Source organism: Eriocheir sinensis, chromosome 28 (genome assembly GCF_024679095.1).
Source record: "Eriocheir sinensis breed Jianghai 21 chromosome 28, ASM2467909v1, whole genome shotgun sequence".
Taxonomy (NCBI): domain Eukaryota; kingdom Metazoa; phylum Arthropoda; class Malacostraca; order Decapoda; family Varunidae; genus Eriocheir; species Eriocheir sinensis.
The window spans coordinates 17,592,498-17,617,079 of NC_066536.1; the positions used below are offsets into that span (position 1 = coordinate 17,592,498).

The 24,582-nt window shown below is 45.6% G+C and overlaps 1 protein-coding gene across 1 annotated transcript in view; it reads right to left on the reverse strand.

Moving 5' to 3' along the window:
• Positions 1 to 24,582, reverse strand: part of LOC127004675 (dipeptidase 1-like) — a 180,642-nt gene that overhangs the window by 2,360 nt on the left and 153,700 nt on the right. Inside the window, exons 8-10 of the mRNA XM_050872763.1 lie at positions 17,482 to 17,658; positions 17,119 to 17,203; positions 6,412 to 6,487 (exon numbers count right to left, since the gene is read on the reverse strand). Coding sequence (XP_050728720.1) covers positions 6,412 to 6,487; positions 17,119 to 17,203; positions 17,482 to 17,658 — 338 coding nt within the window. The remainder of the gene's footprint in view (positions 1 to 6,411; positions 6,488 to 17,118; positions 17,204 to 17,481; positions 17,659 to 24,582) is intronic.

The window sequence follows — 24,582 nt, forward strand, 5'->3', positions numbered from 1 at the left end:
GTTTCCCATTTTCTGATATTGCTCGCTGACTTATATTCTGAGTCTGTATCTTTTTCTCACTGCAAACACATCCTATTTTCTTTCTATTAATATTTTTTAATACATAAACTTATTGCGCCCTCTCTCTCTCTCTCTCTCTCTCTCTCTCTCTCTCTCTCTCTCTCTCTCTCTCTCTCTCTCTCTCTCTCTCTCTCTCTCTCTCTCTGCATTCTCTCAATTAGTATTTGCGTCCCATCTTCCATTATTTTTTTTGACATTAATAATTCTCAACCTGTCCCTCTCTTTCTCATTGCTAACATATCTAATTTTCCTTCCATTTCAGCTTTTTTACTCATATATTCATTGCTCTTGTCAGTCTCTTTATCTCTTAACACACTCTAGATTAGTCTCTGTGTCTCCCATCTTCCAATATTACTTTCTTTTATAACTTAGCCTGTACATCCTTTCACTGTCTCATATACCGCAAACCCCATTTTTCTTTTCATTATTGCTTCTTTATAAATACTCATCGCTCTAATAATTCTCTCTCTCTCATCACTCTCTCGATTAATTTCCCTGTAAATTCCAGTCCTTCCATCTCTCTCTCTCTCTCTCTCTCTCTCTCTCTCTCTCTCTCTCTCTCTCTCTCCTCCCTCCCAGCCTAACAAACACTAACGTAACTTCATGATTTGACACTCTCTTCACTAGCGTCCTAACCTTTTATGTGGGTCTTTATCTGTCTGTCTGTCTGTCTGTCAATTTCTATCCCTCTCCTCTTCTTCACTCTCTCAATCTCCTTTTTTCCTTTCCATTCCCTCTTTCTTTCTCTTCCAACACACTCTCGATTACTCTCTCTGTGTTCCCATCTTTCTCTCTCCCTCTCCCTCTCTCCCCTCCCTGCCCAGCAAACACGGTCACAAGAGCTCCGTTTAGCCTGGTCCGGGGCGCGTCAGGAAGCCTCTGTTGAAGCCCGGAAAAAGGGCGCGGGCAAGCAGTCTGCAATGATGCGCGCTATTGACTTAACAAATTACGTTTGCTAATATCGAGCCGGCAGTGGCGAGGGGGAGGCAATGGAGGAGGCTTTTGTGTGAGTGTGTGCTGGGGTGGAGGTGGGGGGGGGGTGGAGTAGTGGTGGTGGTGGTGGAGGTAGTAGTGGTGGTGGTGGAAGAGTTGTAGTTGTTCTTGTTCTTCTTCTTGTTCTTGTTGTTGTTGTTGTTGTTGTTGGTAGTAGTAGTGGTGGTGGTGGTAGTGGTGGTGGTGGTGATTTCACTTCGCAACTAGTAAAACTCTATTGTCATGTATATCAGAGAGGTAAAAGAACACCAAATAAAAGTGGCCGTGGTGCGCCAATCAGGGAAGTAAAGTGACGGACCAAGCCGAGGCAGCAAAACTATACAGTCGCCGCGGGCAAGTCAGTCACTTCGGGGACTCGCCTCTCACGCCAATCACGGACGGAATCTTGGCGGCTCAGTCTCCTGCCTCCGCCCTGTTAATTTCCTTCCTTCTTTTATCCCATCACTTTCCTTCCTTCCCTCGTTCCTTCCTTCCTTCCTTCCTTCCTTCCTTCCCTCGTTCTTGCCTTTCTTCCCTCCTTCCCTCGTTCCTTCCTTCCTTCCTTCCTTCCCTCGTTCTTGCCTTTCTTCCCTCCTTCCCTCGTTCCTTCCTTCGTTCTGTCAGAATCTTGGCGGCTCAGTCTCCTGCCTTCGCCCTGTTAACTGCCTTCCTTCTTTCGTCCCTCCACTTTCCTTCCTTCCCTCGTTCCTTCCTTCATTTCTTTCTTCTTTCGTTCTGTCGTCTTCTTCGTTTCTTCCTTCGTCCTGTCGCCTTCCCTCCTTTATTTCTTCCTTCCTTCTGTCACCTTTCTTCGGCCTTCGTCCTGCCATCCTTGACCCAACAAAAACGGTTGCCGGCGCCTTCACTTTATTTTCGATTGATTAAATATAATCCCGTCTGGAATTTTAAGAAGTTCATCTTGCTATCCACCCTCCTCGCCTCGCGGGGCTGGGGAGCGTCAGGGGGCCCAAGGCCTTCCTGGCGAGCGTCGCAGGGCTCAGGGTTCCGGCAGGGCGCCTCGGCTCCCCCGGAGCGTCCACCTCCGTGTCGGAGATCCCGAGGGTCCGGGGGTTGGGGGGGTGAAGTTCCAGCAAGACAGTTCCTGACCTCTTACTAGCCAGACGACAAGTTCTTGACACGTTTCATTGGGTTTCGACGCTTAGGGAGGCACAATTCCCCTAAGCAAGGCAAGTGTCATGCCAACAACGATTAAAAACGAAAAAACACAAAAAAATCCATAAAAACAAAAAATCCAAAAAAAATTGTCTTGTTTTGCTTTGTTTGAAGCGTCTTGTATGTTGGTATGGCGGGTCTTTTCTGGGGAGAAGGAGACTAACGCGTTCCAACATACAAGACCAGGAAAAGTCGATATGAAAACACCAAGAGAAGGAAAGCAAAGAAAGGAACAGCAGAAAAAGGATAACACAGAGAAGGAACATCAGAAAAAGGATAACACAGAGAAGGAACACCAGAAAAAGGAAAAGGAAAATAGAAAAGCTCATCCACCTTTCGGCCCAAACCAACACCACAAAATTATGGGCGAGTCTCTTCTGGGAGGAAAGCGGCTCGTTCAGACCAGGAACACCAGAAAGGATGATAGAAGAATCAAGAAAAGGAAAATAAAACAATCATCCACCTTTCGGCCCAAACCAATACCACAAAATTATGGGCGAGTCTCTTCTGGGAGGAAAGCGGCTCGTCCAGACCAGGAACACCAGAAAGGATGAGAGAAACATCAAGAAAAGGAAAACGTTCAGACCAGGAACACCAGAAAGGATGAGAGAAACATCAAGAAAAGGAAAACGTTCAGACCAACGAACACCAGAAAGGATGACAGAAACATCAAGAAAGGAAAACAAAAAAGTCACCCACCCTGTGGCCCCTGGGGCCGCAGGGTGGGTGACGGGTGAATCTCCTCTGGGGAGGAGGAGGCTAACCCAGACCGTCAAAGAAAGGATAGAAAAAGAAAATTAAAACATCGAGAAAATAAAATTATACTACAACATCTAGCAAAGAAATAAAAAGTCACCCAGCTTTCGGCCCCTGGGGCCGCAGGGTGGGTGACGGGTGAATCTCTTCTGGGGAGGAGGAGGCTAACCCAGACCGTCAAAGAAAGGATAGAAAAAGAAAATTAAAACATCGATAAAGGAAAATGAAATTACAACATCTAGCAAAGAAATAAAAAGTCACCCAGCTTTCGGTCCCTGGGGCCGCAGGGTGGGTGACGGGTGAGTCTCCTCTGGGGAGACGGCGGCTCATCCACCCAACAACACCAATAGAGGGAAAAGAAAAGAAAACATCCTGAGAAAAGAAAAGAAAACATCCTGAGAAAAGAAAAGAAAGCATCCAGAGAAAAGAAAGGAAAAGAAAACATCCAGAGAAATGAAATGAAAAGAAAAGAAAACATCCAGAGAAAATAAAAAATAAAGCAAACAAAGCAAAACAAGACAAACCAAAAACAAAACAATATAAACAAAACAAAATAAAATATCATAATAAATAAATAAATAAACAACCCTATAACTATCAACTTAACTAATATTCCTAATTACCTGTTGGACTAACGAGAGGGGAGAGGGAGAGCTGCTAGGCCAAAAGTAAGGGGCAAGAAGGCAAAGCTTAGGAGAACGACAAACATCTAAAACACACTGAAGAAGGGAGAGGAGTGTCACCCTTAACACACGCCCTGATTCCCTTCCTCCTTGTATTGCTCGGCGCTGGACGGAAGAAACTGTTGGTCCAAGAAGTGAAGGGAAAAGAACAATGTCTATATAGTAACTTGTATAGACATTGCCTCCCTCATACTCCCTCCCCCCCCGATGCGCGTGTCCGGACATTACTTATATAGACATTAGGAAAGAAGATGAAGTTTAAGAGCACGAACAAAGAAAAAGACATTACAACACACTGATGAAGAAAAGGAAGGAAAAGGAATATCACTTGTAACCTCTCTCTCCTTCTCCCCTTTTCTCTGTATATTGCTTGGCTCTGAAGGGAAGAGAACCGTTAGACTAGAGAGTGAAGGAAAACAAGACCAAAGAGACACCTAAAACAGACTGATAAAGCATAGTAGTAGTAGTAGTAGTAGTAGTAGTTGTAGTAGAAGGAGAAGCAGAAGAAAGGCGTTATAGTAGTAGTAGTAGTAGTAGTAGTAGTAGAAGTAGTAGTAATAGTAGTAGTAGAAGTAGTAGTAGTAGTAGTAGTAGTAGTAGTAGTAGTAGTAGTAGTAGTAGAAGGAAAAGGACGTGACGGGAAAATGGTTCACGGAGAAGGATATGGAGAATGTGACGGAGATGAGCACTAAGACCACGCGCAGCTATAGCGTATGTCCCTAACTTTACCTTTACATTTATAGTTGTCATTACAGTGTTAGCTTTAAGAGATGTTTGCCAGTTGGTACGCGCTCGCTCCTCCATTCAGTACGCATATTATATCAAGGGAAAATTACTACTACTTAAAATAGGCAAATATAGAAAGAAAAAAGAGATTAACCTTATGTATTTCAATCACCGTTCATTTCCTTCCATTTACTATATTTTTTATTTACTTTTACTAATCATTTTCCTTTTTATCATTTTTACTCATCATTATCTTTCTTCACGCATATCCGCTTTCCCTTTTCAGCTTTTCCTTCTTCCATTTCAGTATTCACTCCACTGTCAGATGTACAATTGGCAATATATATCACTCTCCCACTCTGCCAGAAATTGCTATCATGCACTGCTTCGCTTCTGATTGCCTCTTCCGTTCTTTTCTCCAGCTTTTCGCAATGGATTTAATAATAGCTTTTAGGAGGAATTGGAGCCACGGGTTATACATGGATCTGGGCGAGGCGTGGCAGGGCGGGAGGGAACGGATGGGGCGGCTTGGCTTGGCTTGGTAAGGCTTGGCGGGGTCTTTGGTGGTGATGGTGGCGGCCTCAAGCTGCTTGGCGCGGGGAAGGTTCATGAGTGTGTGTCAAAGTTTGGTGTTGGTGGTGTTAGTGGTGTTAGGTGTTGGTGATGAGGCTGATTAGGAGGGGAACTTAGACCCAGATTGGATTATTAAGCGTGTGGGAGGAAGGGGTAGGGGGAAGGAGGGGGCATGTGTGTGTGTGTGTGTGGGGGTGGGGGGGGTGGGGGGGTGGGGGGACGCGTGTGTGTGAATGTGTGGGGTTACATCAAGATTAAACAAACAGGGCATGTGTATGTGTGTGTAGGAGGAGGGAGGGAGGGGGACGTGTCTGTATGTGTGTGTGAGAGAGGGAAGGGCTCATGTGTTCGTGTGCGTGTGTGTGTGCGTGTAAGGTCAAGGGTATACAAACCAGCTCGATTTCAAACACAAGCTCTCCCCGGCGTGTTCAGATCCACTACATGCACTCGGCCGGTGTTTATTAAGCCCTGCGAGGCCTTCCACTAAACGCACCATGTCGGCAATTCGAGACAAACAGAATTCTCGGTAAGATGATCGTTTGCTGTGGGCCGGGGAGGGGAAGGGGAAGGGATTGGATTACAATGCGCGGCTTACGTTGAATCTAAATACTTTGCGAAGACTCTATTGAATCTGCTGCTGGTCGTATAATATTGAGTTTGCATGTTGTCGTGTTAATTGATATTATATGCCAAACAAGGTCCTGGAAGGAAGGGATGAGTGGAAATTGCTTAATTAACACACACACACACACACACACACACACACACACACACACACACACACAATCACACACACACGAAGACTGACTAATTCAAAGCCTCTGTGTGTGTGTGTGCTTGTGTGTTTGTGTGTGTGTGTGTGTGTGTGTGTGTGTGTGTGTTAGTGCATTGAGTCGAGCTAACTGAGTGAATATTAATTACAGCGTATTCAGATTATTCAAGTTCCAAAAGCGATGGTTAATTTAGCTGGAGTAATCGACTGCTTGACCAACACACACACAGGACCAATGGACACTAAGGCTTGATTAGTGTTTTGTATATATTGAAGAGGCGAAAGATATGTTTTAAGGAGAGATAATGAGCCGTGTGAGATGTAGGGGACGAAGCGCACACACACACACACACACACACACACACACACACACTAGTAGGATTGAAATGAAGCAGAAATAAACGGAGGAAAAGGGAGAGAAGGAAAGAAGGAATGGAGAGAAAGAGAGGAAGGAAAGAAAAGAAGGAAAAAGAAGAGAAGAAAAAGAAAATGTCTCACATAACACACACACACACACACACACACACACACACACACACACACACACACACACACACACACACACACACACACACTTATGTACTAAAATGGATAGGAAGTAGAAAAAGAAGGAAAAAGAGAAGAAAGGAAAGAATATCCCAAACTCTCTCTCTCTCTCTCTCTCTCTCTCTCTCTCTCTCTCTCTCTCTCACCTACCTGTTGATACCGTCGTAGCCAGCGCCGAGCCCCACGTGGTCCACCCCGGCCATGCTTCGGATGTGGTTAATGTGAGCTGCAGAGAGGGGGAGAGAGAGATAGAGAGAGAGAGAGAGGGACGTCAGGTTAGGGTTGAATCCGTTTAAACTATCCTGGCATACAAGCCCCTCCCACTTCCGTATTCGACGCATATCACTGGCCAGTCCGCAAGCAAGCCAAGACCACATCCAAACTCAAGGAAGGAGAGAGAGAGAGAGGGACATCAGGTTAGGGTTGAGTCCGTTCAAACTATCCCGGCATACAAGCCCCTCCCACTTCCGTATTCGACGCATATCACTGTCCAGCCCACGAGAGAGCCACGCCCACACGACTGCCTGGCTGAAAGAAGGTTGCAAATGGTGTCAGATGAGAGAGTTGCATGTAAGGAGTTTAGGGACAGTGTGAAGCCAGAGATATCGGTGAGTGGCTGTAAGAGCTTGTTGAGAAGGATGGTTGGGTAGCTCGCGTCCTGGCTCGCTGGTTGGCTTGTCGGCGTTCCTGCTTGTTCGGAAAGAGGCAGCAGAGAAGTGTAAAAACGAGGCGTAGAGGAGGGAAACGTTAGGAAGGAGAAAGGGAAGGTCTAGTGACTGCCATTAATTTGGGAGAATGAAAGAAATGGGAAGGAGAAGTATAAGAGAGGAGAGGAGAGTGGAAGGAAGGGGAGAGGCAGAGACGTGTAAAAACGAGGCGTAGAGGAGGGAAACATTAGGAAGGAGAAAGGGAAGGTCTAGTGACTGGCGTTAATGTGGGAGAAGGCATGGAATGAGAAGGAGGAGAGGGAGAGGAGAGAGAAAGAGAGAGGTTTGGAGGGAGGTGAGATAGGGGGATAGAAAGGAGAAACGTAAGATAGGATACAAAGAAAAGAAGAGAAAGAGGAAAGAAAAAAAAAGACAGACACAAGCATACGAAGAGGAGGAGGAGAGAGGAAAGGAGGAGAGAGGAGAAAAAGGACACAAGGCAATTAGGGAAGAAGAGATAGGAAAAAACCCCACAGGAAAGAGACTGAAAGAGGAGGAAAGAGGAAAGGAAAACCACAAAGAAAAGGAGAAGAGGAGAGAGAAAAGAAGGAACAGAATCAGAGGGAGAAGAGAAAGAGGAAGAGAGATCACAGGAGATGTCTGGCTGCTTGTCCGACTGGCTGAGAGAGAGGGAGAGAGGGAGGGAGAGAGAGAGGGAGAGGGAAGGAGAGAGAGAGAGAGGAAGAGAGGGAGAAAATACTACAGGAAGAGAAGCAGGGAGGCAGAGAGGTAGTATTTGCAAAGAGGGAGGAGGAGGAGGAGGAGGAGGAGGAGAAGGAGGAGGAGAAGGAGGAGGAGGAGAGGGGTGACTGTCTTTAGCTGTCAGTCTGTCTGTCTAACTAACTGACAAGCTGGCTCAATGGTTGTCTTCCTGCCTGTCTGTCTGTCTGAAGCTTTCCTCTAATTAGTGCGACTCGGTGAGGTATTGTGTGCCGTCAGAGGCTTCACTGGCACACACACACACACACACACATACACACACACACACACACACACACTCAACTTCCCCTCCCCCCCCACCCCATTTGATCTCCAGGATGTGTATATATATGTGTTCGTGTGTACCAACTATCCTAAACACACACACACACACACACACACACACACACACACACACACACACAGACACACCCGGTAACCTCATCTCTACACCTTCCTGGCATACACTCACGTCCGGGTTCATTAGTGTACGTGCGTATGTACGTGTCGTGTTCCAGACAGGTATGTTGTTGATTAGCTCGTGTTCATACCTGCTTGTAATACCTTGAGTCAGAGCTTTAGAGGGAAGTGTCGGTAATGATTCCTCTGCGTCTCTCTCTCTCTCTCTCTCTCTCTCTCTCTCTCTCTCTCTCTCTCTCTCTCTCTCTCTCTCTCTCTCTCTCTCTCTCTCTCTCTCTCTCTCCTTCTCCTACTCCCACTTTTATCACGTTCATTCTTTCCTCTCTCTCCTCTTTCCTCTTTCTCTGCTTGTGTTCCTCTATTCCTCTCTCCTCCTCCTCTTTTTCCTTTCCTCTCTCTCCTTCTCCCCTCCAGCGCATGGCAGACCAGAGGGGCAGAAAACAGGAAAAATAATAACAAACGGAATAATTAACAGGACCTCCAGCCTCACCCAACGCCCACGAGGATCAGCTGACTCAATGACCTCGCCTGTTAGTCCAGTGGCAATACCTCCCTTTCCCTCCCCTTCCCGCCCCGTCTCGCTAAGTAGGGTACAGTGTCAAGCTTCGAAACAGCAAAAAGATATGTGATGGAGGCTCTTAACACGTCGTCATATCATGCTCGAGGTAACAAGGTGTTCTCCGCATCAGCCAGACTCTTGCTCTTCATGTTCTGCGGTTCGTCTCGGCCATGCAGGTGTCACATTCTTAAACACATATCTGACACGGTTTTCGTAGGACTTTGGGGTGTTTCCAGGGCTAGTTTTATGATCCTGGTGGTAGTTTGACCCTTCCTCTGTACCGAGTGCCTAAGAAAACACTTATGAGAACCCGATTGATCCCATTTTTGGCCCTTGGAAATAGTTGATGTGGGAGGCGGGAGTGTCTGAGAATACCCACCAGCGCTACTCCACGCCTCGGTCTTGCCACGTTTCCAAGCTCCCTCTTTGTCACCCTGCTTCCACGCCCCTCTCCGTACCTGCCCAGCTATTCAAGTCCTTCACGAGGCAAGGAAACCCCTCAGCGTCTCATTGCGGAAGGAAGCCAGGCAGCCGCGTCTCAGTGCTGGCGGCCGAGTGATTGAACGACGAGGCAGCGGCTGTTGGGCGTGGCTGGGACAAGGCCTGGCTCGGTACGCTCAGACGCTTCCGCCTTTAACACCATCCATTTCCAAAGGCCAAAAAAGTAGATCAATAGCGTTCTAATGAGTGTTTTTAGGGTCATGGCACAGAAGAAGAGTCAAACTACCACCAGGGTCATAAAACTACCCCTGGAAACTCCTACGAAAGCCTTGTCAAATATGTGTGCTAGGTGCCGGAATGTTTGAGAATGTGGCCCCACCTGGCTCGTTCATTACCGCCCCTACCGCAGGACGCGCCGCCTGGTACAACTTGCTGGAGCTTCATCGTGCACAGAGTCGAAGTGAATAGCTGTCGAGGGTTGTCAGACGGTATAGCACGAACGACTCACTTCCTTTACTGCCTGACTGCTTAATAAATACGATCTCAGAGCCGCATAAAGGAAGAGTCAAGGAGTTATATGAACGTGGATGCTCAGGACTGCCTTACTGCTTAATACAATCTCAGAGCCGCATAAAGGAAGAGTCAAGGAGTTATATGAACGTGGATGAGTATATACTGCCTTACTGCTTAATACAATCTCAGAGCCGTGTAGAGGAAGGGTCAAGGAGTTATATGAACGTGGATGAGTATATACTGCCTTACTGCTTAATACTAACACAGAGCCGTTTAAAGCAAGAACCAAGGAGCTAGATGCATGTGGATGAGAATATACCCTTAATAGCCTCTGCCTTCCACACACAATATCACGTTAATGGATAAGGCGTGTGGAGGAAAGGACATCTACTCACTCTCTCTATACAGGGACTGATTGGGGAAGGAAAGCGAAACCATATAAGTCTTTCTAGATGTTGAATATAACCTTATGTCTGGTGAGAGCCGCGGAGGAGCAGAGTGTATCAAGTCACCTCTCCACCCGAAATTGACCTCCCTTTTGGCTACTCTTTACTGTTACCTGTTATGGGAGCGGCGAGTAGCGGGCTTTTATTTTTGTACTCTATTTGTTGCCCTTGAGCCGTGTCCTTTGATGTAAAAAAAAAGAAGGGCAATCCAGCCTTTGTCACGTAATAAAATTTGATGATAAAACTAAAGAATAACCTGACGGGGATGAATCTGAATAACTGGTAGCTCGGTTGTGGGCTGACGTGAGGTTAGCTGGGTGTTTGTGTGACCTTGAACGCATGCAGGAAGTCCAATTAGGAAGGCAAGCAATTAGATAGATAGATAGATAGATAGACGAGAGAGCGAGGGACGAGAGAAACGAGAGATTGATGAACAGAGATGTGAGAGAGAGAGAGAGAGAGAAGCGAAAGACAGACGAGAGAGAGAGAGAGAGAGAGAGAGAGAGAGAGAGAGAGAGAGAGAGAGAGAGAGAGAGAGAGAGAGAGAGAGAGAGAGAGACAGCATCCAGACACACACACACACACACACACACACACACACACACACACACACAGACAAAGACACACACAGCGCATCCTAGGCTCTCTCTGTCTCTCTCTGTCCTCGCTGCTGCACGGGCTCAAGGGCTTCAGAACGCCGGCAATTTGAGCAACGTTACAGAACATTTCCCGGAGAAGTTTGCGTTCAGCGGCGGCGGGAAGCTAGCGACGAGGCGGCAGGCGGGAGGGAGGGAGGAGAAGGAGGCGAGGGGGAGGGAGGCAGGGAGGCAGGGAGGGAGGACACTTCAAACAGCCCCTGAAGCCGTTTTGTAGCGCCGAGCAAACCGTTCCAGAGTGTTTTAAAGTGCAAGAAGAATAAACGGTAGGGAGAGGCCACCAGCTTGTGAAAGGAAGGATGCATGTGTCTGTATGTGTGTGTGTGTGTGTGTGTGTGTGTGTGTATAATCCACACACACACACACACACACACACACACACACACACACACACACAGACAGTCACATATTAAAGAGATGGATGTGATGATGTTAACTAGTATGAATTTATCTTCAAATGTGACCCCGGCTTTGATGTCTGTCTGTCTGTCTGTCTGTCTGTCTCTCTCTCTCTCTCTCTCTCTCTCTCTCTCTCTCTCTCTCATATTGCAACGCTTCCAAAAATAACTGTACAGCATTTTTTCAGAGCGAGTGATAAATTCTTTTTTGTTTTTAATCTCACATGAATTATTGCCTCCCAGCTTTCATTTTGGCCAGCGTTTGCTCAGGAACAGAAAAAAAACGAGAAAAAAAAAGAAAAAGAAAAAAGCACAGGGTTGATTTCGTATATGAAGTTTTTTTTTTTTTGTGTGTGTGCGACTTTCAGTATTCTCTCTCTCTCTCTCTCTCTCTCTCTCTCTTTTCTTTCTCTGTTTCTTTCTTCTATCTCTCTTTTTCTTTCTTTTTCTTTTCTTCTCTCTCTTAAAACATTGAATTTTTACATAAGCGTCCCTCATTTTCACACACACACACACACACACACACACACACACACATACTGGTAACACACATTCATTCTTACTCACTTATTCCCTTCTAAACTCATGCCTCTTAGATTATTACCCTTCACTCATACTTATCTTTGACGGTATTGTTATCATTCACTACTACTACTACTACTACTACTACTACTACTACTACCATCACTCTTCATCCCTACGTATATCCATCACAAGCTACTCTTTCCATGTCAACTCGGATCAAAATAATACAAGCTTCAAACACACTGAAAAAATGATTCGTGTGAACATGTTGATAAATGGGAGGATTAGGGAGGTCCGCCCTTGACGCCCTCTAACGTGTACGGTGCAATATTTTAACCCTGTGTTTTCATTAGAGTCTGCATGAAGGGGGATTGACGGTAAGTAATATATGGGCGAATAGGATGAAAAATGATTAACTGCTGAGGCTTGTTAATGAGACTAGAGGAAAAGATAGATAGAGATAAATAGATGAATAGAATGATAGATAGACACATAGAGGAAGATGAATAGATAGAAGATAATAGAGAATTGAGAAATAGAGCATAATAGAGAAATGGACATATAGGGAAATAGAAAAAATGAAAAGAATAAAGAAAAAGAGGGAAATAAAGAAAAAAGAGAAAAAGAAAATAGAGGAAAGAGAGAAATAGAGAAAAAAAAGAGAAATTGGGACAGAGATAAAATAATAAGATATAAATAAAGAGAGAAAAACGAAAAGAAATATAGCGAAAGAAACAGAAAGAGAAGAAAGACAGATAAATAAAGAAAGAAAAAAGGAAGCAGAAAAAAACAGCTTCCCTTTTCACCTCCTGACTGACTGATTTACCGAGTGACTTTTCATACCCACTGATTTTTAGGCGTGGAAAAACCCCCCCACTCCCCCCCCCTTCCTTCCACACACACACACACACACACACACACACACACCCTACCCTCCACTACACACATAACCCCTCCCATCACACCCACACATCCCCCCTACCCCTCTACTCCCCTCCCCCCACACATTCACACACACACACACACACACACACACACACACACACACACACACACACACACCTATTCAAAGAGTAAAACCGTGCTCGCATTACCGGTATGGTTTTAGTTACATGATAAAACGAAAATATGGTGTGAATAATATATAATCATAATGGACAACACAGTACGTTATGGTTTTTTATGCATGTGTATCTAATGTGTATTCTGTAACAAGTGTGTGTGTGTGTGCATTTGGAAGCTAATTATCTGCCGTGCTCAATAACCTGTCTATCTGTCTGTCTGTCTATTTATCTATCTATCAATCTCTCTCTCTCTCTATATCTATATATATATATATATATATATATATATATATATATATATATATATATATATATATATATATATATATATATATATCTCTCTCTCTCTATGTAACTAATGAGCTAACTAACTGACTGACTGACTATCTAACTAACTAACTAACTATCTATCTATCTATCTATCAAGGTGGGAGAGAGAAGGTGACGGTAGGGGTGGGTCTCTCTCTCTCTCTCTCTCTCTCTCTCTCTCTCTCTCTCTCTCTCTCTCTCTCTCTCTCTCTCTCTCTCTCTCTCTCTCTCTCTCTCTCTCTCTCTCTCTCTCTCTCTCTCTTCCCCTCTTCTTCCATTCATTTTTACTCCTCCATCTCTTTCATTTTTCTTATTTTCTCCTTCTCCTTTTTTTAGGGGGCGGCAGAGGGGCGTGTCAGGGGTGGGGGAGAGGGTCGGTGTAGCTGAGTCAGGGCGCCGCAGGACCGTGGGCTCGTCCCTTCCTTGATCCGCCTCATTGAACTTTTTCGTCGCATTCTTAATTGACTTGATGGGCGACGCTGCTGACACACACACACACACACACACACACACACACACACACACACACACACACACACACACACACACACACACACAGACACATAAATAAATAACGCATATGACAAAAAGAAATGTGAATAGGGTAAGGAAGAGCTGAACAGATGCAAAAAGGAGAAGGAAAAACGAGAGAAAAAAAAATATAGAAGAAAACATATGCATAGGAGAAAAAATAAGAAATATGCATGAAAGAATATATGATGAAAGAAACCAAATATAAAAGAGGAGAACGGATACGGGAAAATGAGAATAACATGAGAGAGAGAGAGAGAGAGAGAGAGAGAGAGAGAGAGAGAGAGAGAGAGAGAGAGAGAGAGAGAGAGAGAGAAAAGAGGAAAGAAATGGATAGACAGAAACAATAAAAAAAAAGGATGAAAGAGTGAGCGAAGCAGAATCAGGAAAAAAATATTGACAGCGAAGGGAAAGAAAGAATAAAAGCGAACGAACGAAGGGAAAAGAAATAAAGAAAGAGGAAAAAAGAATAGAAAAATACAAAAAAAAAAAACATCAAAAGCTATTTCAGGGACGAGATAAAGAAGGCGACCAATACAATTTTCTATGGATACGTGCATGAACTTCCTCTTAACAGGCGATCAAAAAGCGAACGGTTGAAAAGAAAACAAAACAAAAACAAATGATCTAACTATCTATCTATCAAGGTGGATGGGGAAAGGGGACGTCGAGAGGGGGGAGAGGGCTTTAGGGGACAGTGGTGGTGGGCAAGGTGACCAGGGAGGGGTGTTAGCAGGTCTCAGGTAAGGAAGGAAGATGGTAAGGGGTTAGTGGTTAGGAAGGGGAGGGGTGGGGATGACAGGGAAGGAAACTGGTGCATGGGGGAGTTGTAGGGTCAGGAAGGGAGCTAACGTCAAAAAGCTATATATGAGAGGGATATAAAAAAATGGAGAAAGAAAGAGAAATTGAGACAGACTGAGATAGAAAAAAGGTAGAAAAGATAAAGAAAATAAAAAGAGAAATAGATGAAATGGATGGACAACACAAGAAATCTAAGTCTTTTTCTATGGACCCTTTAGTTTAGTTTAATTTTTGGCTTAAGTGTTTTTTTTTTTTTAGGTTCACGGTACAGAAGAGTCAAACTACCACCAGGGTCATATAACCACAAGAAATCTAAGTCTTTTCTATGGACCCTTTAGTTTAGTTTAATTTTTGGCTTAAATGTTTTTTTTTTTTAGGTTCACGGTACAGAAGAAGAGTCACACTACCACCAGGGTCATAAAACTACCCCTGGAAATGCTCGCCACAACGCCAACGCAAACCTAGTCAAATATGTGTAAGGTATTTGGATGCGGAAATGTTTACAAGTATGACTCTAAGTTAATCTCAGTTATCTCTCTCTCTCTCTCTCTCTCTCTCTCTCTCTCTCTCTCTCTCTCTCTCTCTCTCTCTCTCTCTCTCTCACACTCGGTCTTTAAACTGCCGATAATACGTATTGCATCGCCAGTATATAACCTGCTTTCAACTCCCTAAAACTTCGCAATGACGTCGCTTCGCAGGAACGAGAGTCTGATCAGGCCGGGAAAACTTGTGCAGCTGACGCGCGGCGGGAAGGAGAAAGATGCGATGGGCGGCGATTATCCTGAAGGCTCGTGTGTATTATATAGTGAGGGAGGGGGAGGCTCAGTGGCGAGGAGGAGATGGTGGTGGTGGTGGTGGTGGTGTAGCGGGGGGCGAGGGAGAACTTGCGTAAAACCTAATCCACTTTTTTCTTGTGTTTTTAACTTTTATATGATAGTCCAGTTAACATAAAAGAGTTTGTGATATTGAATAAGCAATTAAAGAAGTAAGTGTGTAAGTAAGTAAGTAAATAATATAGTTAGCAAGAAAGTTAGTGGTTATGAACTGTTGATAGGTAAAGAAATTGTGACACTGCGCGGTATACGGAGCTAGGTCGAGCCTATGAACGTTTAAAACAGCAAGTAAACTCTATGTCCTATGTATTTTAATGGAAAGTTTGTTGCAGTCAGACGCGGGAAAGTTGTAAAAGTTAAAGAGCTTAATGTTTATGGACGCAAAGTTATGAAAGTTAGATGAGAACAGCAACAACAAAACAGCATCCCAGGCAACCCCGGGGCGCGATAACAGCATAGATACGATAAAACTACATGGTGTAACGAGGAGAGAGAGGCGAGGAAGGGGAGGAATATGAAGTGAGGAAGGTAATGTGAGGCGAGTCTGGGGCCCAAACGCACACATTCGGCACGGCTTTCGTATAGGAGTTTTGGGCATTTCCAGTAGTAGTAATAGTAGTAGTAGTAGTAGTAGTTTAATGACCCTGGTAGTAGTTTGACGCTTCCTTTGTACTGAGAACCAAAAAAGCACCCCACTAGAGCCCGACTGATCTCCTTTTGGCCTTTGGAAATAATTGATCTGAGAGGCGGAGAAGGAGGATGAGATGAGGGGAGGAAGGAATATGAAGCGAGGAACAGAAATTGGGGAGGAAGGAAGACAGAGACGAATGAGGACGAAGAGGAAAAACAAAAGAAAGTGTAAGAACAAGGACGACGAGGAGGGAATAGAGGAGGAAAAGGAAATGGAGGAGGAAAAGAGGAGGAAGAAAAAAATGGAAGTGGAGGAGAAACGATGAAGAGAAAAGAATGTTAAGAAAGAAGAGGAACGAACAAGAGGAGGAAGAAGAACATAGAAGAACGTGATGAGCGAAAGGAGGAAGAGGGAGGATGAGGTGAGGAAGGTGACATGAAGCAGGGGGAATGTGAGACAGGGAGAGAGTGGGACAGGCAAGGCGTGAGACAGGGAGAGCGTGAGAGGCGGCTCATGTAAACAAGCGTCCCGCCAACCCGCCAACCTCTGCCTGACAACCCTGGGACGGAAGGTGACGGCGCGGCGGTTCCCTCAAGGCTCTGGCAAACGAGGTAAACATGTCTCCGTGTTGGTGTCTCGCTGCACGAAGAGATAAGCCTGAAGCGCCGAGCCTAACACACACACACACACACACACACACACACACGAGGGCGGGGAGATCAAGAGGAAGGGATGGTAAGGAGTAAGAGGAATGAAGAGCGTAATAATAACATAGTAAGGAGTAAGGTAATGGAGAGAAAGAAAAAGGATAATAGGATGAATAAGGAGCAGACTTGAGTATGACGTGAAGAAGGAAAGTAAGGATTAGGAGAAGGAAGGGAAGGAAAACGAGATACAAAAAAGTTGACATAGAGGATGAAGACAACAAGGAAGACAAGGTAGATGATAAGAAAGAGAAAGACAGAGGGAAAAAGGATAACAGTGAGGAGAAGGAAGACAGTAAATAGACATAGAAGGAAGCGAAAGAGAAAGATTATGAGGAGGAGGAGGAGGAGAAAAAACAAAATGAAATGAAGTAGGAAAAGAAAGAGGAGGAGGAGGAGGAAGAGGAAAAGAAACATGAACAGGAGAAGGAGGAGGAGGAGGAGGAGGAGGAAGAAGAAAAGAGGAAAAAATAAGAGGAGTAAGGAGAGATGAAAAAAAGATAGAGAAGAAAAAGAAAGCAGAAATGAAAAAAAAGGAAGAGAAATTATGAGAGGACTGTCATGGAAGGAAGAGGAGAAAGTATATGAAAAGCTAAAGAGAGCAAGGCCGGGGCACCTACCTACCACGTCCTTCACTGTGGCCTTGTCGGTACAGGTCAGGAAGTCGTTGTAGAAGCTGATCATCACTATACCGCCGTTCGCAGCCTGATGGGGACAGAGAAAACGGGGGTCAGATAAGGTCAGGTAAGGGCCTCCCCCCAACACTTTTTTTTATTTTTTATTCAAGGGTATACTCTCTCTCTCACACACACACACTTACTCACACTCTCTATCTCTCTTCCTCCCTCCCTTCCTCCCTCTTTCTCTCTCAAATCTCGTCCTTACTTCTTTTACTTACTCTGTTTCTACCTTCCTCCTTCTTCTTCTACTTTCTCTATCACACACTCTCTCCATCTCTCTCTCTCTCTATCTATCTGACTTACCAGGGAACTGAGGACGTCGTCGGGAACGTTTCTGTCGATGCTGCAGAGAGCGCGCGCGGCGGAGTGGGAGAAGATGACGGGCGCGCGGGAGGTGGCCAGCACGTCTCTCGCGGTCCTGGCCGAGGCGTGCGACAAGTCCACCATTAGGCCCAGGCGGTTCATCTCTCGCACTAGTTCCTGTAGGGGTGGAAGAAGAGAAGGGTGAGGGGTGAGGGTTAGGGGGAGGGGTGAAGTTTAGGGGGAGGGAGGTTAGGGTGTACTGTGGTTGTTGTTTTTATGGTTTTAAGTATACTGTTTTTGTTCTGTATTTTTTTTCCTCTTCCATAATCTCCGTCCAAGGGCACAGTGCATTCAAGCTGGAGATCGAGCAAACAGGGTACTGGGTTTTATTTCAAGGAGTGTAAGCAAAAGAGAAGCGCCGAAGTCTCCCTCAAACTATATTTAGCATTATGCGGTTCAGTTCTGGTCACCTTACTATAGAATGGATATCAAAATGTTAGAATCGGTGCAGAGGAGGATGACTAAGATGATTCAAAGGCATGTGGTAGTGATAGTGGTGGTGGTGGTGGTGGTGGTGGTAGTGGTGGTGGTGGTGGTGGTGGTGGTGGTGGTGGTGGTGGTGGTAGTGGTGGTGGTGGTGGTGGTGGTGGTGGTGGTAGTGGTGGTGGTAGTGATTTAACTTCGCAACTAGTAAGATTCTATGTCAAGTATATCAGGGAGGTAAAAGAACACAGAATAAAAGTGGCCGTGGTGCGCCAATCAGGGAAGTAAAGTGACGGACCAAGCCGAGGCAGCAAAACTATACAGTCGCCGCGGGCAAGTCAGTCACTTCGGGGACTCGCCATTCGCGCCAATCACGGACGGAATCTTCGCGGCTCAGTCTCCTGCCTTCGCCCTGTTAATTTCCTTCCTTCTTTTATCCCATCACTTTCCTTCCTTCCCTCGTTCCTTCCTTCCTTCCTTCCTTCCTTCCCTCGTTCTTGCCTTTCTTCCCTCCTTCCCTCGTTCCTTCCTTCGTTCTGTCATCTTCTTCGTTCCTTCCTTCGTCCTGTCGCCTTCCCTCCTTTATTCCTTCCTTCCTTCTGTCACCTTTCTTCGGCCTTCGTCCTGCCATCCTTGACCCAACAAAAACGGTTGCCGGCGCCTTCACTTTATTTTCGATTGATTTAATATAATCCCGTCTGGAATTTTAAGAAGTTCATCTTGCTATCCACCCTCCTCGCCTCGCGGGGCTGGGGAGCGTCAGGGGGCCCAAGGCCTTCCTGGCGAGCGTCGCAGGGCTCAGGGTTCCGGCAGGGCGCCTCGGCTCCCCCGGAGCGTCCACCTCCGTGTCGGAGATCCCGAGGGTCCGGGGGTTGGGGGGGTGAAGTTCCAGCAAGACAGTTTCTGACCTCTTACTAGCCAGACGACAAGTTCTTGACACGTTTCATTGGGTTTCGACGCTTAGGGAGGCACAATTCCCCTAAGCAAGGCAAGTGTCATGCCATCAACGATAAAAAACGAAAAAACACAAAAAAATCCATAAAAACAAAAAATCCAAAAAAATTGTCTTGTTTTGCTTTGTTTGAAGCGTCTTGTATGTTGGTATGGCGGGTCTTTTCTGGGGAGAAGGAGACTAACGCGTTCCAACATACAAGACCAGGAAAAGTCGATATGAAAACACCAAGAGAAGGAAAGCAAAGAAAGGAACTACAGAGAAAGGAAAATGCAGAGAAGGAACACCAGAAAAAGGAAAAGGAAAATAGAAAAGCTCATCCACCTTTCGGCCCAAACCAACACCACAAAATTATGGGCGAGTCTCTTCTGGGAGGAAAGCGGCTCGTTCAGACCAGGAACACCAGAAAGGATGAGAGAAACATCAAGAAAAGGAAAATAAAACAATCATCCACCTTTCGGCCCAAACCAACATCACAAAATTATGGGCGAGTCTCTTCTGGGAGGAAAGCGGCTCGTTCAGACCAGGAACACCAGAAAGGATGATAGAAACATCAAGAAAAGGAAAACGTTCAGACCAGGAACACCAGAAAGGATGACAGAAACATCACGAAAAGGAAAATAAAAAGTCACCCAGCTTTCGGCCCCTGGGGCCGCAGGGTGGGTGACGGGTGAATCTCCTCTGGGAAGGAGGAGGCTAACCCAGACTGTCAAGAAAGGATAAAGAAATAAAATTAAAACATCGAGAGAATAAAATAAAATTACATCAAGAAAATAAATAAAAAGTCGTCCAGCTTTCGGCCCCTGGGGCCGCAGGGTGGGTGACGGGTGAATCTCCTCTGGGGAGAAGGAGGCTAACCCAGACCGTCCAGAAAGGAAAAAGGAAAGAAAATTATAACATCGAGAAAGGAAAATGAAATTGCAACATCTAGCAAATAAATAAAGTCACCCAGCTTTCGGCCCCTGGGGCCGCAGGGTGGGTGACGGGTGAGTCTCTTCTGGGGAGACGGCGGCTCATCCACCCAGCAACACCAACAGAAGGAAAAGAAAAGAAAACATCAAAATAAAGTAAAATAAAAGGAAAGAAAAGAAAACATCCTGAGAAAAGACAGGAAAAGAAAACATCCAGAGAAAAGAAAAGAAAACATCCTGAGAAAAGAAAACATCCAGAAAAAAGAAAAGAAAACATCCAGAAAAAAGAAAAGAAAACATCCTGAAAAAAGAAAAGAAAACACCCTGAGAAAAGAAATGAAAACATCCAGAGAAAAGAAAACATCCAGAGAAAAGAAAAGAAAAGAAAACATCCAGAGAAAAGAAAAGAAAAAATAAAGCAAACAAAACAAAACAAGACAAAACAAAAAACAAAACAAAAAAACAAAACAAAATAAAACAACATAATAAATAAATAAATAAACAACCCTATAACTAACACTTTAATTTAGCAACTGGGACGGAGGTGGTGGAGGTGGTGGTGATCGTGGTGGTGGTGGTGGTGGTAGATGTTTGGTGGTAGGGGTAGGGGTGGTGGTGGTGGTGGTGGTAGATGGGTTTGGTGGTAGGGGTAAGGGTGGTGGTGGTGGTGGTGGTAGTGGATGGGTTTGGTGGTGGTGGTGGCGGTGGTAGTGGTGTTCTTGTTCCTCTTCTTCTTCTCCTTCTTCTTCTTCTTCTTCCTCTTCCTCTTCTCCTTCTTCTTCTTCCTCTTCTTTTTCTTCTTTTTGCTGTTGTTATTGGTGGTGGTAATGGTGGTGGTGGGTATTTCACTTTTCAACTAGTATAAAACTCTATAGCCAGCAAATCAGTGAGATGAAATAATACAAAATAGAAGTGACCGTGGCGAGCATATCAGGAAAGTAAAGTGACAGGAGAAGCCAGGCAACAAAACTATATAGTGGCCGCGGGCAAGTCAGTCAGTTCGGGGGCTCGCCATTCACGCCAATCCCGGACAAAATCTTGGCGGCTCACAGTGTTCAGTCTGCCTCTAGCGGCGCGAGGTTCCACGCCGCGCACGACCAACAGCCCGAGACGTGGACGAACTTTTAACACCACTGCTTGCTTGCGCGCCTCCTCTCCCTCTCGGCATCCTCCCCTCCTCCTCTTCTTCTTTTTCTCCTCCTACCTCCTATTAAAACTGCCACAACATCCTTCTCCTCCTCCTCCTCTTTCATCACCAAAACTACCACATCACTCTTCTCCTCCTCCTTTTCTTCTTCCTCCTCCTCCCCCTCCTCCTTTTCCACTATACCGAAACTCCCTCAACATCCTGCTTCTCCTCCTCTTCTTCCTCCTTCACCATCACCGAACTTACTAACGCTACTAACAACAGCAACAAGAAACAGGCTCCAAAAAACAACAAAAGCATAGGAATAATAACACTATCACCACCATCACCGCCACCAAGAGCAAGACATAAACCATCCCCACCGTAACCACAACTACTACCACCCGGAAAAGACCTATTGATGAGATTCTGGTTATGCGTTTCCAGGCTCTGAAATGTAACAAATCACTTCGCTTCTGTTAAGACCCTCTATATGGCTGTTCTGCTAACCTGTTGTCTCAGTACGTGGAAAGACCATCGCGTGGGACTGTATACCATTTGTCGTGACCAGGATGTGAGTCTGAACGAGCTTTCTAAAAACAGCTAAACCATTATATATCGCTCAACTTCTGTAAGACCTTCTACGTAAGCCTGCCCTGCTAACCTGTTGTCTGGGTACATGGAAAGACCCCCACGCGAAGGACTGACTGCATATCGTTTGTCGTGACCCGGATGTGAGTCTGCGCGAGGTTCCTGAAATGTGGTATATCGCTTCATTTCTTTAAGACCTTCTATGGCTGCTCTGCTAAGCTATTGTCTCAGTACGTGGAATGAATCTACGCAGGACTAGCTCAACCGTTGTCGTGACCCGGATGTGAGTCTGCGCGAGGTTCCCGGAAAGAGCTAACTAGCCACCACGAACGCAGGGATCAAGAAAGAGACGCTCGGCAGGGATCTCCGAGGCAACACACACGGCTTAGCTTAGACCTCAGTGACTTTCTATTCCTTTACCTGCTCGAAAGACGCGTTTAACCTACTTTCTTGTGGCTGGGAAGAGAGAGGAAAAACTGAAGAGAAAGTATGTATATTCCACGAAGCACCACCTCCACCACCGCTTTCTATTCATCCTCCCCCTTTTTCTTTTTCCTCTTCTCTTCCTCTTTCTTTTCTCTCCCCCTTCCTCATCCTACTGCAACCTTTTCGCCTCTTCCTCTTCCTCTTCGGTAAGTAAAACAGACGATGGTGGATAAAAAAGAATGGTTTAATTTGATATCTGAGCAGTCTCACGTTTCCCGGCTTGCGAGATGACGGAGAAGGGAAAGGGAAGGGAGAGGGAATGGAGGGCAGCTTTATTTCACGTTCAGAACATTGCGTACATCACTTTCAGACCCCCAAACTGTCTTACCCACACACGTAACGATGTTCCATTAAAGTTATCGTTAAAACCTACATATATAACGATGCTTTTTTCAGTAGTTTTGGGTCAGAAGGCGGAAAATACAGTGGGTCAAATTCTTAAACCTTTCCGAGTCTCAGTACACATATTTAGCAAGGCTTTCGTATAGGAATTGAGGGCATTTCCATGGTGGGTAGTGTCATGACCCTGGTAGAAGCGTGACAAGGTTTCTGCACCATGAATGTAAAGAAACGCTCATGGGGACGCGTTTTACCTCTCTTTATGCCTTTGGAAATGAATGACGTGAGAGGAGAGAGCGTCTGAGTGTATCGATCAATGTGTTAAGTATTTCTAAGGTCTCTCGTTCTTTCTTTCCTTTGCCGAAGAAGCGACTTGAGAGCCTTTTTTTCTGTTGCTGTTTATGTTATTTTTACCCTTGAACGTGAGCTTGAGAGTCCCTTTGCTGTGAACTATATCTTGGTCATGTTATAATGTGCTAAGTGTCTTTGAGGTCTCTCGTTCTTTGTTTCTTTAGCCAGAGCAGCGTTTAAAGGTCATTTGTTGTTGTTGTTGTTTATGTTACTTTGCCCTTGAACGTGAGCTTGAGAGTCCCTTTGCTGTGAACTATACCTTGGTCATGTTATAATATGCTAAGTGTCTTTAAGGTCTCTCGTTCTTTAGAGGTCTTTTTTTGTTGCTCTTTGTGTTATTTTGCCCTTGAACTTGAGCTTGAGAGTCCTTTTGCAGTGAACGAGACTCTGATACGTAACATTGCTTCTCCCGGCACTCACACTGTAACCAGAAGCCCCTCACTCACGCTCGCTACATAATTAGACACACCTCACCGGGATTGCTGCGTGGTATCTGCTGCTGACGGGCACCTCTCAACGGGGCGGATTATTAAGAGTTCCCAGCTGTCCTCTCAACGGAAACGTGTCAATAGGAAGGTTGGGGAGGGATAGTTTAGGCTTGTGTGATGTGTGTGTGTGACTAGGTGCGTGGATGTGATGGAGGGGAATGGCGGATGCTTGGTAGCTTTGTGATTGAAGTAGTTTGCCATTACGATCAAAGCTTAAACTTGATGTCGATGATGCTATAGAGGATGTGTCACGCTTGGTTGTATCTTGTATTCTTGTATCATTTTCATCCCTCTCACTCTCCTTATCAGTATCCTTCTCCTTCTCCTCCACCTCCTCCTCCTCGTCTCTCTTTTATCAATGCATCCCTTTCATCCCTTTCTCTTGATCAGCATCCTTCTTCTCCTTTACTTCTTCTTCTCTTCCTCCTCCTCCTCCACCTCCTCCTCCTCGTCTCTCTTTTATCAATGCATCCCTTTCATCCCTTTCTCTTGATCAGCATCCTTCTTCTCCTCTACTTCTTCTTCTCTTCCTCCTCCTCCTCCTCCTCCTCCTCCTCGCCTCTTACCTCCTCTTCATGTGCCACTCCACCCATCATTCCTCCTCAATTACCTATATGCAACATCCTTCTCCTCCCTCCTTTCCCTCTTCTTCCTCTTCTTCCTCGTCCTCCTCTACCTCTTTCACTTCGTCTTCCTCCTCTTCCTCCCCTTTTTTTCCTCCTCCTTTTTCGTTTCTCTTCTTCCTCTTTCGCTTCCTCTTCCTCGTTCTCGTCCTCTTTCTTGTCCTCTTTTTTTCTTAATCTTCCTCTCCTCCTTCTCTTCATTTTTCTCTTCCTTTTCCTACTCTTCCTCTTTCTTCTTCCTCTTCTTTTTCTCTTCCTCGTCCTCCTCCTCTTCCTCTTCCTCTCCTCCTTCTCTTCTTCTTTCTCTTCCTTTTCTTCCTCTTCCTCTTTCACCTCTTCCTCCTCCTCTTCCTACTCCTCCCATTTCTACAACTCCTCTCTTTCCTCCCCTTCCTCCTCCTCCTTCAACCTTTTCGCCTCTTCCCAGCCTCCTCCTTCCTCCTCCTCCTCCTACTCCTCATTTCTTTCACTTCTCCTTCCTCCTCCTTCATTCAACCTTTCCCCGCGTCTCGCTTCGCCGTTCACCGCCTCCTGAGGGTCGTCGCGACGGCTTCACCTTCGCCCTCACGCCCAGACACCATCTCTCTCGTCTCGCCTCCGTGGCCTTGGCGTGCCGCGGGGACCGATAGCGACTCCCTCAACACGGCGGGAAGGGAACGTACCGCCTCCTAAAGCAGACGAAGGCTCACGGTTGAGGTTTCCGATTATATAGATGGAGATTTTAGTGTGAGGTGCTTAAAACGAGGCACTG